Source organism: Peromyscus californicus, unplaced genomic scaffold (assembly GCF_007827085.1).
Source record: "Peromyscus californicus insignis strain IS unplaced genomic scaffold, ASM782708v3 Scaffold_8__1_contigs__length_139910024, whole genome shotgun sequence".
Classification (NCBI taxonomy): Eukaryota; Metazoa; Chordata; class Mammalia; order Rodentia; family Cricetidae; genus Peromyscus; species Peromyscus californicus.
In genome coordinates, this window is record NW_026294606.1 from 68,934,300 (window position 1) to 68,949,527 (window position 15,228).

At 37.7% G+C, this 15,228-nt stretch overlaps 1 protein-coding gene across 1 annotated transcript in view; it reads left to right on the plus strand.

The window, feature by feature from the left end:
- Positions 1–15,228, plus strand: part of Malrd1 (MAM and LDL receptor class A domain containing 1) — a 605,236-nt gene that overhangs the window by 40,781 nt on the left and 549,227 nt on the right. The window contains exons 3-5 of the mRNA XM_052729219.1: positions 515–609; positions 697–858; positions 8,395–8,491. Coding sequence (XP_052585179.1) covers positions 515–609; positions 697–858; positions 8,395–8,491 — 354 coding nt within the window. The remainder of the gene's footprint in view (positions 1–514; positions 610–696; positions 859–8,394; positions 8,492–15,228) is intronic.

Below are 15,228 nucleotides of genomic sequence, written 5' to 3' on the forward strand. Positions count from 1 at the left end.
GAATACCCAATGTTTTAATTTTATTAGCAGTTTCCAAACAGTGGTATATTTATTATTACCACAATAAGTGAGAAAATATCAGGGCTCAGTGCTGTTCCTTGTGTTTCTGCAAAAAGCTAGGATCATGTCACCTTTTGAGACAAAGGCATTAAAAACCAATGTTGTCATTGCATTTGCTGCTGAGGTGCTTATTTTAGTAGGCATTCCCAGAATTGCCTTTTTCCTGGATAACTTCTTTATGGAGTTTTTACTTCCTATGTCAAATATGACTACATTATATTTTGGACTGTTGCCCATAGTAATATTTTAATGCATACAATCATGATTATCTCTTTAAATGGACAATATAGAATGTAAAAATGTCAGTCAGTTCACTAGTGTGTTTTAATCTTTAATCCTTTAAACACAGTTATATTGACTCCATGAGTATATGTACCAGAATCACCTCTAGTTCTAGAAATAAGGTTGCCAGTGATCAGCTTAAGTCTAATTTGGTAATTCTTGTTTATCACAGCCAATTTTCTCACATTGGTCTCCAGAGTGAATTCCATCTCCTCAGACTTAAGAAGCAGAATTTTCCTTCCAACTAATGACCAGCAAGTTTGTCAGGTATCTGAAAACACAAAGCATTTCAAGTTCTGACACACTTGGCGATTCATTTATTGCAATTATTTGGATACCAATTATTCCTTACAGATTACATTTTATGACTTCTCCAGTCACCAAGATGACAAATTGACAGCAGGCCTTCAAACCACATGTAACAGTCCTATTCAGCATGTATGGCAGAAAACAGAGGTACTCCAGAGTCAATGGGAGAGAAATGTCATCACAATCCAGAGCTCACAGCGGTTTCAGGTAAACGTCTATCTCCAAATATGGCTTTGGAAGAAAATTCCTAAGAACCCAGATTTCAGAACAGGTCAATTAAAAAGGTCACATGGCCAATTTATCTGCCAGGGACTGGGGATTCCCATAATTTTCAAGTCTTGGGCAAATTAGAATGACCAGTCATGATAACAGACATTCTCATTGTGAAGTTTTGACTTTGTGTTTTGATTTAAAATTGATATATTTTAAGATACAGTTATGTAAAGGTTAACTATAATTCTATAAAATCCTGTGAAATTAGCTCTTCAATTTCTTAAACCTCATATTTTTATCTTTTACTCCTCTTTCTTTACACTTCTTCCTCCCAAGAATCACTTTTCTCTCTAACTTTTACCATGCATTTGAGAGGATAATTTTGAATAATGAATGAAGAGATTTTAATTTACATACTAATTCCAAATGCTGTTGAAGTAGAATAATCCTCATATTCATCTCATGGTTAAGCTCATTTCAACACATCTTTTATTTTCCTAAATAATTTTATGAATTAAATCCAATGCAAGCCTATGAAAGACAAGCTTACTTATGCAGCCTATTAAAACGTATGCATGACAGAAATTATAATGTAATGGTTAGTATAAGACTTCTTGGGAAAGTATTGCATGTTTTAGCATTTGGGGTGGCCAAGCAAAATTTTTCAGTTAAAGATGAGAAGTATTTTAAAGCATTTTTTTAAGAAAATGACTTTCTAAACCTGTTTTATGGACAAATTTAGCAATCAATTATTTTATTTTTAGTTTTGCTTTTTTATTTCTTGAGAATTTGACACATGCATATAATCTTTTGATCAAACATAATCCCCTGTTTCCTCCTTGCTAATTCCTCCAGTATTCCTGCCACACTTTTTCCTCCCAACTTCTTGTGCTTAAAAAAAATCAAGACTACTAATGCTGCCTGTACGTTCATGTGTGTAAGACCATCTGCTGGAGTATGGGTAGCCTCTCAGGGGCTGGATCCCTGAAGAAAAATGGCTCCTCCTTCCCTAGCAGCCTTAAATTGCCAATAGTCTCCCAGGTAGGGGTGTTATTTCTGGAGTCCTTCCCCCATCCATGTTGGTATTTTGACTGACTTGACCTTTTGTAGATCTTGTGAAGTCACTGCTGCTGTGAGCTGATGTATGCAAAAGCCCTGTCATACCCAGCAAAAACACTTGCTGAAGATATCCACTATTTTTGGCCCTTAAAATCCTTCCACCCACTATTCCATAATGGTCCCTTAGTCTTGGGGGAAGTGGATTGATATACATGTCCCATTTAGAGATGAACACTTAAAAGTCCCTTAGTCTCTGCACATTGACCATTTGTAGGTGTTTGTGTTAATGGCAATCTACTGTAAACAGAAGCCTCTTTGATGAAGGTTGAGAGATGTAAACTGCCCCTAATTTCTTATCAATAATTATCATTTAAAATAAACTTTATATAAAAATATCTTATTTGATATATGCTATATATCTAGTTGTTTAGGCCTAAGGAATGAATTAGCCTCAATTTAGCCCTCAGCTAATTTAGAATGACTAAGAGGAAAGGCATGGATAAATGATAGGTATCTGTGTCGGTTATAAATGTTGAATGACATTTACATGAGTGACATATTTTCTTGGTTGATGCCATGAAATCACTGCACTTGAAATTTTCAGTCATTGTTAAACTAAAAGACTATCTAAAGTAGATAGCAAAATAATTCAGTATCTGGTTAAATGCTGCATAGATTTAATAGTTCTATGGTTGGACATAGTTCTATAGTTTGATAATTTATAACCTATTAAAACAAACGTCCATATTTATGTGGGGGAGAGACATCTTACATCATGACACAGTTAAGTTTTTCTGCTGATTGCTTTACTTATTTAAATATGACTTACTTGGAGTGGTTGGGGTGTGCTAGGCATGATGCAGGAAAGGTTTCAAGTACCAATTTGCGAGGTATTTGGCATCTACAGGGAGCAGATATTTGGTGTTTCAGTGGCTTTAGCTGGGTATGGTGTGCAGTGAGTTCCTCTGGAGACCAGTGTTTGCTGTGATGGTTGAGATGAGATTCAATGCTAGAGGAGGTTCTAGTATATTTCCTATGTACTTTTCATTCCTCTGTGTCTGCCTAAGCAACATAGCAAAGCCAAGACTGATTTTGTTAAGAATGAGCCACCTCAACTGAATGCAATTTGCAACTTGCCCCATTACCTTCTCTCTGGTGTCAATTTTAATGACAGATGAGAATCTTATTTTGGTTCATGTTTTAATCATTACTTACTCATTTTTCTTAACTATAAAACCATGAGTACTAAGAAAGTATTAAATGATCTTTGCCAAGTTAATGCATGTTGTCCATATCTTTAGGTCAAGGTTTCTATTAGTAGGGTAACAGAGATTTGGATGCTTGGCAAAGGTGATACTTGCTGGACCTTTTCAATAAAACCTTTCAAAATGAGTTCCTTGGTTACCTCATATTCCCATTTCAAAAAACTATAGATTTTGTTGTTCAAATTGTGTATCTGATAAATATAAAACTTAAAATTCCAGAATATATCATCTCTAGGGCAATTCAGATGTGGCTGGGACACAGGTTATTCATGGAATTTTTTAAAATGCAGCAGCAAACTTCAATTAATTATCATAGATGCTTCCTCAGTATATTAATGTGTTTCCCTAAATACTTTAAACTGATGGAAAAAGTAGTGCTTGTAACTTAAAAAGCTTTGTAAAAAGAAGTAGGCTGCATGGCCGCTGAAATGCTGAGGCTGTACCCATGCTTTAAAGCTATAGAAACCTTTAATCTCTCCTGTCAGGAAGTGAGCAGATGTCCATTCACTGCTGTGTGGTGGGCTGCAGAGATGTGTTGTGCTTGCAATGTTGAACATCTTCATCTACTATCTTGTTCCTGTAGAGATTTTGTGAGAAGACTATTTCAGGAATTTTGTAATCAGCACCTCTGCATTTTATCTGCTGCCTCTGCAACTTAGAAAGCTTTGGGAATTATTTCACTCTCTGCAATTTCCCCTCCATGCTGACTTCTGATAGGTTAAAGCCATATACGATTCCTTTAGAAAAACCTAGATAGGGTATTTCAGTCAATGACAGCTACATCCTAGGTGAATGTGAGTGTTTGGGAAATCCCCTGAAGCTAGTTGTCACCCAGAGTCCTTTATCTAACTTTATCCTTTAATAAAATTGAAGTGTTTTAATTTCCCAGGATGTACTGATCCATAAACAAGGACTTGACATTATGAACAAAGATGGTAGAATTTCATAGACATTTTGAAAACATTTAAGGCATAGTATCAACTAACACTGAAGAACATTTACTAAAGTGAAAGAATTGGGCTTAGAACTTTGTGCCACTAAGTGACCCCTCAAGGGAACCCTCTGATGACTTGTCCCCATTTTAACATTGGGACTTTGAGCTTTACATAGTTTGATAACCTATCTCATCAGCACACTATGTTAGAACATATGAAAGTTTAATTTCATCTATCAATCACTTAGTCACTGAACTATAGTAATTTTCTAAACTATGTCTAACTATAGAACTTGAGAAGATGTGGATAAAAATCCAAACTTCCAAAAGCAGTCAATTCTGTTGCATAGAAATCAGTAAATATTCTTTCATATGGTAAAAAAAAAAAAAAAAATGACAGCTAGGTGTAGCTGGAGAATTTCTCTCCAGCTCCTGCCAAGTCCTGCCAGTACCCTAGCCTACTTAAAAAATAAACACACAGACTCTTACATTATTTAAACTGCTTGGCCATTAGCTCAGGCCTAGCATTGTCTAGCTCTTACTCTTATAGTTAGCCCATTTCTATTAATCTATACTTTGCCACGTCGCTTGTGGCTTATTGGTACCTTACATCTTCCTTGCCATGGAGGCGGCTCCAGCAGTCTCTCCCTCTCCCTTCCTGTTCCCTCAATTCTCCTCTCTGTTAGTCCTGCCTATACTTCCTGTCTGGCTACTGGCCAATCAGTGTTTTATTTATATAGAGCAATATCCACAGCAGCTAGGTATGCTGACGCGTGCTTATAAACCCAGAATTTGGGAAGCTGAGGCAGGAGAATCTAAGTTCTAGGCCAGCCTGGTCTATGTAAGGAGACAGTATCTGAAAACACAAGGAAAAGAAAAGAGCTTGATTGGAAAATAATTGAATATATACTATGAATTAGCTCTAATGACATGTTATTAGCTCTATCATTTATCTATATATCATTTATCTATATAATTACATAATTGTAAGAGTTTCTGGTCATGAATTTGTTGTTAATTCTGGTCTATTATTGATCTGTTATCACAGCTTCCACCAACATTTAACTCAAGCATCCTGGGAATAGATCTCTTATTTCCATTCCAAGGTTATTTTTCTCTAAAATGTCTGAGAGAAAAAAAATTTGTCTCATTTTTATTGTTGACTCAGTTCAGGGTATGCTTTCCTCCTGACATGTTGTAAACCCCTTACCCATTATCTCTCTTATGATCTGCTCCCCCCCCCCTTTGTTCCTTTTTTGGGCCTGGGGCTGGTTTGTTCCCTTAAAAAATTCCCAATACCATCCAAATAACATACACATTTAGAAAAAAAATCTTTGAGAAAGCTTTGGATAAAGCAAGGAGTATTATACATCACTTTTTGTAGAAATAGCACTACCACAAGCCAGGTCAGCCTCTGGCATTGGTCTTTCATGGGACCTGGCTCTTTCTCATTAGCCTGGGGTTTTATTTCCTTTAGCTGTGTTTTCAGATTATAACCAACATCCTTGGCGAAAAAAAATCTTTTGTTTAAATCTATTTAGTGGGGCCATTTAGTTAAGTCTGATGGGCGCTGTGTTTTGTAGCCTCACAGACCCATTAGTAAATTTCCCTTAGATAAACTGTCCCTTTTTTAAAGAAAAATGTCCCTATGGCTGAGCAGGGTGGCTCAAATGGCAGCCAGTTTTCACAATAACTTTTCTCCAGTGATACCAAGTTAGACTGTGATTTAGCTAAGCCAAATAAACATATAATATCTATTGCAAACTCTAATGAGGAGAGGATTAAGGCAGGAAGGTAATTTAAAGGCTGCTTCAATAGATCAGGCATGGGGAAATAAGAATGGAAACACGGCTAGAAGGAAAATAGACTTAATAGGTCTTGGCTGATTAGACATGAGACCTGAAGAGAAAATGATTCTAAAGGTCATTTTGGAGTTTTGAGCATTGCCGAATCGCAGCATGATTCATTGCCAGCAGATGAATGAAGAGAGGCTCAATTTGGGGAGAAAGTGCAGAGTATTATGAATTAGAAGTAACTTTTCTCATTTGAGGGGAAATGCCTGGCCGGCAACAGGAACATCGGCGGAGAGCTCGGGAGAGTGGCAGATATTTGTGAAGTAAAATATGTGTTTCTTCAGGCGGGATACCAGCTCAGCTCTGATGATGGGTGGTCCTTTCGGGGGAGAGAGTGGGGAGAAGCAAAAATGAGACCAGTGACGAAACAGACTTTTATTTCTACTTCTCACTTTAAAGATGGCGACTGTGGGGATATGTTAACTTTGGCATTCGCTGGAAAGCAGAGACATCTGGAAACATTCTCAGAAAAATAAAAGAGCAATTTATAGAAACCTTGAAGTTTGTATTTTCAAGCATAGTTCCTAGAATAGCTTTCATAACTTAATATCTATTATAGTAACAGTAGCTAACAATATTTAATGTTAATTATGTATTAAGTCTTGTATTTTATTTCATCAGTTTATTTATTTATTTATTTACTTATTTAGCATGTTAGGTGAGTGCCTGCATGCATGTCTATATATCACATGCATGCCTAATATCTGTGGAAAGTTAATAGGTTAAGGAAAAGAGGTTGTTGAAGCCTTTGGGACTGGAGTTACTGATGGATCTGTGCTAGCATCAGGGTTCTGGGAATCAACCCCAGGTGCTTTGGAAGATCAGCCATTGCTCCTATCTCTCCAGCACATATTTTTCTTTTGATATAAAACTCAGGATGACCCCCAACTCTTTATACAACAGAGGATGATCTTGAACTACTAATCCCCCAGTGCCTCCCTCCAGAAATCTAGGATTAAAGGTATAAGCCATATGCCCGGCATGGCATTGAATTAGCTTTGAGGGGAGTAACTAGGGACTCAGGCTCACAAGGCAGGTACTCTCACACTGAACTGTATCTCAGTTACTGTTTTAGGTATAACTTGTTTTCCTTGTATAAATCATATCATATGGGTTATTTATTGATTTTTATGTTCAATTTTATTTTATGTATATGAGTGTTTTGTGTGAATGCATGTCTGCAAACCACTTGCATGCCCGATGCCTTTGGGGGCCAGAAAAGGTGTTGGATCCCCTGGAACTGGGTGTATAGGAATGTTTGTGAGTTGCTATGTGGGTGCTGGCAACCAAACCAGGGTCCTTGGAAGAGTAACCATTGTGCTTAACCACTGAGACATTGCTCTAACCCTTATATGGGTCATTTTTATACTTATTATTTTACATACTCATATGAGGAGCATGCTTCTTTTCTTAGAAATAATTTTTATTTCACAATGTTTTCTGTGTCTTCCCAACATGATTTTGCTTTCTATACCATCCTTCAGTTTTTCTATTTTGTGTGAGGGATATTACTTTCTTAGACTTACATTTTAGGTTACTTAAGGTGGGGCACATCTTTTATTGGATATTTAATGGAATGGTATACAACATTTTCCCTGCAAGGAATCATACTAGCATAGCATGTTGTATAGGATCAAAAGTGAATGCAACTCAGGACAGGGATTTGCTTTGGTGGATTAATACTAAACATTAACCTAAGAAGAAATACTGATTTTCTAAAGTGATAGTGTTTATATAATAAAAAAGGTTGAACAATCTACGCATGTTTAATACACACTTGAATGAAGCCACAAGCACCATCGGCATTCCTTGGTAAAGTTGAGATAATTAATGCACTGATTTTCTACTGATTTAGGTAGTTAGACAATGAAATGGTTTATCTCTGGATTTTGAAAATTCATCACAGCAGGATATTTCCTGTTATGTAGACTTGGGTTGTCTACACATCATAACATAAAACTCACTCACAGTAAGTGAGTTTTCCAAGCTTGATTCTATTAATGACTAACAATGTACAAGAGGAAACTCAAAAACAATTCAGGCAAGACTGTAAATAAAATGTGAGGAATTAGAAGTAAAAATGGGACAAGTTGCCAAGGTCCAGAGATCAAGATGAAACTTATGTGAACACATATAGCATGTATGGGAACTCAAAATGTAAAGGTGGATGTAAGAGAGAAGCCGCATGAGATCATGGACATGGCCCCTAGCCCACACCAGATATCTGTAGGACAGTGGTGGCTACATTGTTTTGTTCTTGAAAACATTTGCTTTGGTCCCCTTTCCTTGGAATTTGTGTGGTACCCCTGGACTTCCAGGAAGTGGCATGCATCTTATTTGCAGGCTCTCTTCTATAGCATTATGTCAGAGTGATGCTCCTTGCTTTGTGTTCTTAATTTGTTTTGTGTTTCTTTTACAGGTTGTTTTTCAAGCTCAAATACTTGCCACCCATGCACAAGAAGAAGTTATAGCTATTGATGACATATCTTTCAGTTCAGGTTGCTTGCCTGCAGATGGTAAGAACTTTTGTTTCATCTTGATTCTTACTCTCTGAAAATTTAGGCATTGCAATGACTTTCCTCTGCTCTGTTTGTCTGTGACGTTTTAATAGTGGCTGTCTTTCATTGCTCTAATATACTGTTTAACTGTGACTTGCCTACACTGGAAGTGAAGATAGGCTCTTTCACAAACTCTGATGCTATAACAGATTAAGTGGGATGTGTAGCTAGAGTTTTCCTGCCTTGCCCACAGTCAGGACAAATCTCTGTCACTCGCCAGTCCCACAGCCGTCAGACCTAACTAAGTAAACACAGAGACTTATATTGGTTACAAACTGTATGGCCTTGGCAGGCTTCTTGCTAACTGTTCTTACAGCTTAAATTAATCCATTTCCATTAATCTATACCTTGCCACATGGCTCGTGGCTTACCGGCATCTTCACATGCTGTTTGTCATCGTGGTGGCTGGCAGTGTCTCTCTGACTCAGCCTTCCACTTCCCAGCATTATTCTCCTCCTTGTCCCGCCTATACTTCCTGCCTAGCCACTGGCCAATCAGTGATTTATTTACTGACCAATCAGCAACACACTTGACAAACAGATCATCCTACAGCAGGGATGATTTAGTATCAGCTTTTAATCTCTTAGTGATATTTACACTGGCTAGCTAAATCTAAACTTAGAGAGCTCTATGCCTTTCAGAGGGCTGTTAGGAAACTGACTTCCACACCCTTGAAATGGCCTCATTAGAGAACATGTTTGATAATCCACTGCAAAGCATCAATTGGAAGAAAATAGTAGTTGTAATCTATCCTCCATTTGGAATAAAGCAAAATACATTGATAAACTCCATATTTCAAATCTAAGGTGGCATCAATATTGACTTCTTAATTATATTAATCAGATAAAACTCAATTCCCTATTTATATTTTTCCAATGGAAATTTCAGTATTAAAATTATAACTTTATTAGGATAAAAATTAATCAAATAAGCAAGGATCATATATACATACACATATGTTATTTTACATTACCTTTTTATTGCATTGTGCCTTAATATAATGTATCTGAACATAATAGCTATTTTAGTAGTCAATTTTCTGTTACTACAATGAAGTAGAGACTAGGTACAATATAATTACAAGGTAATTTAGCTTGTAGTTCTAGAGGTTCAAGGGTGTATGCTTGGCTGTGGCAATGACTTCATGGCAGAAATACATCATTGTGGATGACATCATAGAAAAGAGTATTCAAGAGGGAGAAAGCATATGATGGGACAGGAAATGAAGGTAGGAAAGTAGTTTTCCTGCTCTTTCATAATAACCTTTCATGAGAACTAACTGGGACCCCACAAGAACTATATTAGCTCCTTTTAAAAATTCTGTACCAATTGTTCTAATGGCTCTGTGAATGAGATCCCCCACTTAATGGCCCCAACAGCTGTTAATGTCACACAGAGGATCAAACTGCAAACACACAAACCTCTGGGGGACTCAACTTATATATAAACCATAGAAGTGATTTTGCCAAAAGGGATTTCATATTTGAACTTAGTTCAAATATATGGAAATTATGATAATAATTCAGGATCCAAGGAGTTATGCTGGTTTTCCTGAGATAGAACAAGGGTCTTATTAATGGATGTTTGTATTGTGTGTGAAATTTGACCACTGTTATTTCTGGTATGGTAGAAATTGCAGATATGTAAGATTGATGGAATCTGTAACAGTCCTAACACTGAAAAACTTAAAGGTCTGTATCAGCAATGCTAACAGTCTATCAAATAAGAAATCCCCATAGGATTCATGAAATAGATAATTCAGGGGGATAGATTTCACTCTATCAAGCTTTAGAAGTAAATAATCAGATTATCAACCTCAAAGATGTTTCAGGAAAAGAGGGTGGCATTGATTAGACCGGAAGGATGCAGCCAATCAGAACTGTAGACTAAGGTACCCCACTGCTGACTGTGCTTCAGTTCAAAGCTCCCTTCATACTCTCACTTTCTGTTACCTGGTGTGTTATCCCTAAATTAAGAATGCAGCCAGTGTTCAGTCTTTTAAATCAGACATTTATTTCCGACCCCATCAACTTCAGTGTTCTTTTCATTTCCTGGAGAAATTTGGGTCTGTCAAAAGTGATCTCTAACTAGATGTATTTATTGGCCCATCTAGTTAATCATCCTCAAAGAGATACAGGCAAGGAGCCCAGCCATTGGATAGAATTTTTCCTTGCTATTGGGCTTCTGCCATTGATATTATGCTTACATTACATATTTCCACTGGGACACCATTGGATGTTGCTTGGGAGTGAAATTTGCCTATATTAAGACCTTATGATCATTTCAGATGTGAATGTTCTCTCCATTGCTAGTTGTAGAAACTAAAGCAAACTTCCTAATTATGGGAGATCACCATTTTGGGATGAAGGCCAAGGTAGAGGGGACATAATACATATTCAAAAGATAAACACAAGGTTTTGTAGTGACCACTTCAAATACCTCTGGAAAGAAGTAAAAAACAAAACAAAAATGAGAGTAAATAGATGATAACATTCAATAAACATTGCAGAGAAACCTGGTGTCACATAGGAAAACACCAAAGTCTATACTTTTTTAACACAATAAGGCATTCTACTTATAATATACATCAGATTCTGTGGAAGTGAAAGTTACTAAGCACAAGCCATCAAGCACACATTTCAAGGTTTCTTTTTTTTTTTTAAACCATGCCTTTTGTGTGTTAAATTCCTACACCATTGCTGGGTTTGGTATTAGAGAAAATGACTTTAGAATTCAAGATCTAGGTCTTTAATAAATGTGAATGTCAGACATGCAAGAGTTGTGATAAGGTAGATGAGATGTCATGGAATAAGACATTTTATACACAGAGGGACAAATAATTATGAAATGGCAAGTTTTGGGAATTAAAAGTATGTAGGCTTACTGTAGACCTTATAACTCATGGGGTGTTAAAAAAGATGTCACCTTCAGGAAAGCTATAAAAGACATGGGCTTCTTAAGAAGACATTGAAGATTCAGGTAAAGATACCTATTGTGTTCTGTGAAGATGAAGGCCCAGAGGGTTTTAATGTTTTGTTTACAAATGAAGTAAAATGACAACAACAACAAAATTTTTCTATCTGGCTTAGTTAAAAGTTTGGAAGGAAAAACCAGTAGGATGAGGGTGAGCTGAGAGTGGGGACAGAAGATAGCTTGTGACTGCTGAGGACCAGCACTGGGGTGCAGCTCCGTTTGTAAGTGGCAGGAATGTGAAAGGTGGTTAAATTAAGAAGCATTGAATTTCCAGTGGGGCTGAACAGCCAACTCCAGGCAGTAATGGAACAGACTGAACATAGTTAATCATCAGAACCACATGTGGGAGTGATCGGTGCTGGGCTTCCCTCCAGACCTAGTAGATGAGGATCACTGAAGATGGGACTTGCATTTTAAATTAGGTTATCCGGACAGTTTCTGTGAAATGAGCAAGGCCACGCTTAAAAATAGACCTGGCATTTACAAAATGTGGGTCTGGGTTATTCCCTGATTCTTGGACAAGAAGCAGAATTCCAATTAAAGAAAGTCAGTGATTTAGTTTCCTGAAGTCCTGAGGGTGGGATTGAGTGGGAACATCAGGGACATGGAGGCAAAGCCAAATGGATGTCTTCTGGGCATTTCCATCAGAAAATCCTTTCAGATGTGAGCCAGGCTTAGGCATGCATTTAGTTTATGTAAACAGAAAAGTAAGGTTCAATTACTTTATAAAATAAAGAAAGGTCTAAGTACTTAACTTGTTCCTCTCCTTGGGAAAGTCAAGGATAAAGAGATGTTTTTGATGTTTCACTTGTGCCCTTTGGCTCAGGGATGAACTCTGTACATCTCAATTTGGGAACCAGAAAAAGAGAGAAAGGGATGCTATTTTTGACTGTGTTATTGGTCAGACAATTCTTGTATGGATGACCTTCACTGCTAGGGAGCACAAAATTCTTCTGAATATTTACTTTTGTTTCTGGAATAAGGATAGGCAGTGAGAACCAGTTTATGAGTTAAGTAAGTAGTTTTGCCTTAGAAACTGAAAATCCATCTGTTTATATGAGTAAATTTCTATTTTCTATTGTCTTTCAAAATCTATTTTGTCTCTTTATTCCCTATTTTTATCATTGGTGTATTCATCACTGGAAGGACATCTCTAAAAGGAAATGCTGATGACTTTTCCTGGTGTAACCAAAAACATAAAATCAAAACTAGAACAAAACTAATAACTCCAAAAATAAACGAAGAAGAATCATCTTAAAAAAACCCAGATATAGAGAAATTTTCTCCCTTAAAAGCATATAGGATAGTATATGAGATAAATGGTTATGTTTACCTCTCTCTCTCTCTCTCTCTCTCTCTCTCTCTCTCTCTCTCTCTCTCTCCCTCTCTCTCTCTCTCTCTCACACACACACACACACACACACACACACACACACACACACACACACATACACACACACGTTGGAATATCTCTGTACTATCTTGTACCTTCAATGAAAGGAGATTAACAAATCTAATGACTGCATGAAGTGGCTAATGGACAATTTCTAGGGCTGTAAGATTTCTGCAATTTACTGGAAGTGCTAACAAGCAAAGAAAATGTTATAGTATGCATATCGTCAGAGTCACAATGAATATATGACAACAGGCATATGGAAGATAAATGTATCAAAATAGTCAACTTTTGAAACAATACACTCAAAGGCCAAGAGAAATAAATAGTGGAGATAAAAATATGGTAAGGGATGCTATAAACAAACACAGAGTAATAAATGCAGAGTAGACAAACAAAAATAATAAAATTGCCAATTTTATTGTAATCAAAGAGCAATTACTACTAGAAGTCAGAGACTGTCAGTTAGGATAAAAAGGTGAACCAATTTTATCCTATGAAATCTCATTTTAACTGTAATTACATATATTAATCAAAAGCAAGGGGAGGTGAAAGTTGGGCTTGGTGGGATACTCCCGTGGTCACTGCTCTCCCAAGATTGAGGCAGGAGGATCACAGTTCAAGGTTACTCTACTTAAGGCTCTTCTCAGTAAATAAAACAGAACAACTACAAAAGAAAAAGATGGAGAAAGACACAGTGTGCATCTCTAACCAAGGTGGAGTGGCTATATCACTGTCAAAGTGTGCCTCCATACCATGGAAATTAACAGTGCTAAGCAGGAACACTGTATTACATAATGGTTAAAGGTAAGTTCACCAAAAACAAAATAAGACAAGCAACAAACAAACAAACAAAACACCCACAATCTTCAACATATATGGCTTCAATGACATTATTTCAAAACAACTAGAAAATCTTGTTGAATCTCTAAATCTGCTTCCATCAGTTACTGGAGAAAGGCTCTATGATGAGAGTTAGGGTATTCACCAATCTGATTACCAGGGTAGGCCAGTTCAGGCACCCTCTCTACTATTGCTAGTAATCTAAGCCAAGCACCAGGCCAACTCCAGGAAGACAGTCAAAGAGAGGGAAGAAAGATTCTATGAGCAAGGGGCATCAAGAGCATGACGGGAAAACCTACAGAGACAATAGAACCAAAATGGTAGGAACTCATGAACTTTAGACCAACAGCTGTGGGGCTTCTGGACTGGACTAGGCCCTCTGCATAGGTGAGACAGTTGTGTAGCTTGGCCTACTTAAGAAGCCCCTGCCAGTAGGACCAGGATCTATTATTCCTGGTGCATGAACTGGCTTTTTGGAGCCCATTACATATGGTGGGACACCTTGCATAGACTTGATGCAGGGGGAGGAGCTTGGATCTGCCGCAACTGAATGTACCAGGCTTTGATGACTTCCCATGGGAGGCCTTACCTTTTCAGAGAATGGAATGGAGAGGTGGTTGTGGGGAGGTAAAGCTTGGGGGAGCAGGAGGAGAAAGAGAGGGGATCTTTGGTTGGTATGAAAAATGAATAAAAAAATTTTTAATAAAGAAAAAAATATTGTTGGAATTAAAAGCAATGAATGGTTACACCAAGAGACTTCATTGTTGCTGGTCCTAATGGCTCCCTCAGGGGAGGGGGTGAGAATGTGTGGCATCAATGACACAAACACCGGGAGTCAGGTGAAAGGGAAAAAACAGATTTGTTTATTCAATAACTGGGAAAGCCTTATATACCCTCTTCCCAGCACCCAGGTTGTGTCCTGATCTAGTGACATTGTGCAGTCACCACTCATTGACTGGGCATGAAACTCTGGACAGCACCTGTTGCTAGGCCCTTAGGCAGACTCTACATTGGCTCATAAGGAAGTACATTATATGCATTCCTTGACAACTGGTTTGAGCTAATTTCCTTGACCCTATAGGCCTGTCCTACTACATATCCACCCTTTTTATTTTATTATATGGGTACTCAGCGGGAGTCAGAGTTCTTTCTTCCAGCCTTGTTGACCTCATGTCAGGGGGCGCTCAGCAACTGGATTATGCCTGTCTTAGGTTGGCTTGCCAAACAAGCTCTTACCCATTATTGACTATCAGCCCTCAAAGAGTGTCCATCACTGGGGAGTCACCCTGGGTGGGGAGGGTCAAGTAGTAGCCTTTTGAAATTCAGAAAGCCAGGCATGCATAACCTCCTGTGGAGGGCTATGATTTGGATGTTGAAGAGCCATTAATACCTGTAAAGTTGCCTTAGTGGCCACCCATTGTTGCCAGATGTGCCAGATGTGCTATGGGAGACACTTAAAAAGGAGAAAGATTAAAAGTACCACCCT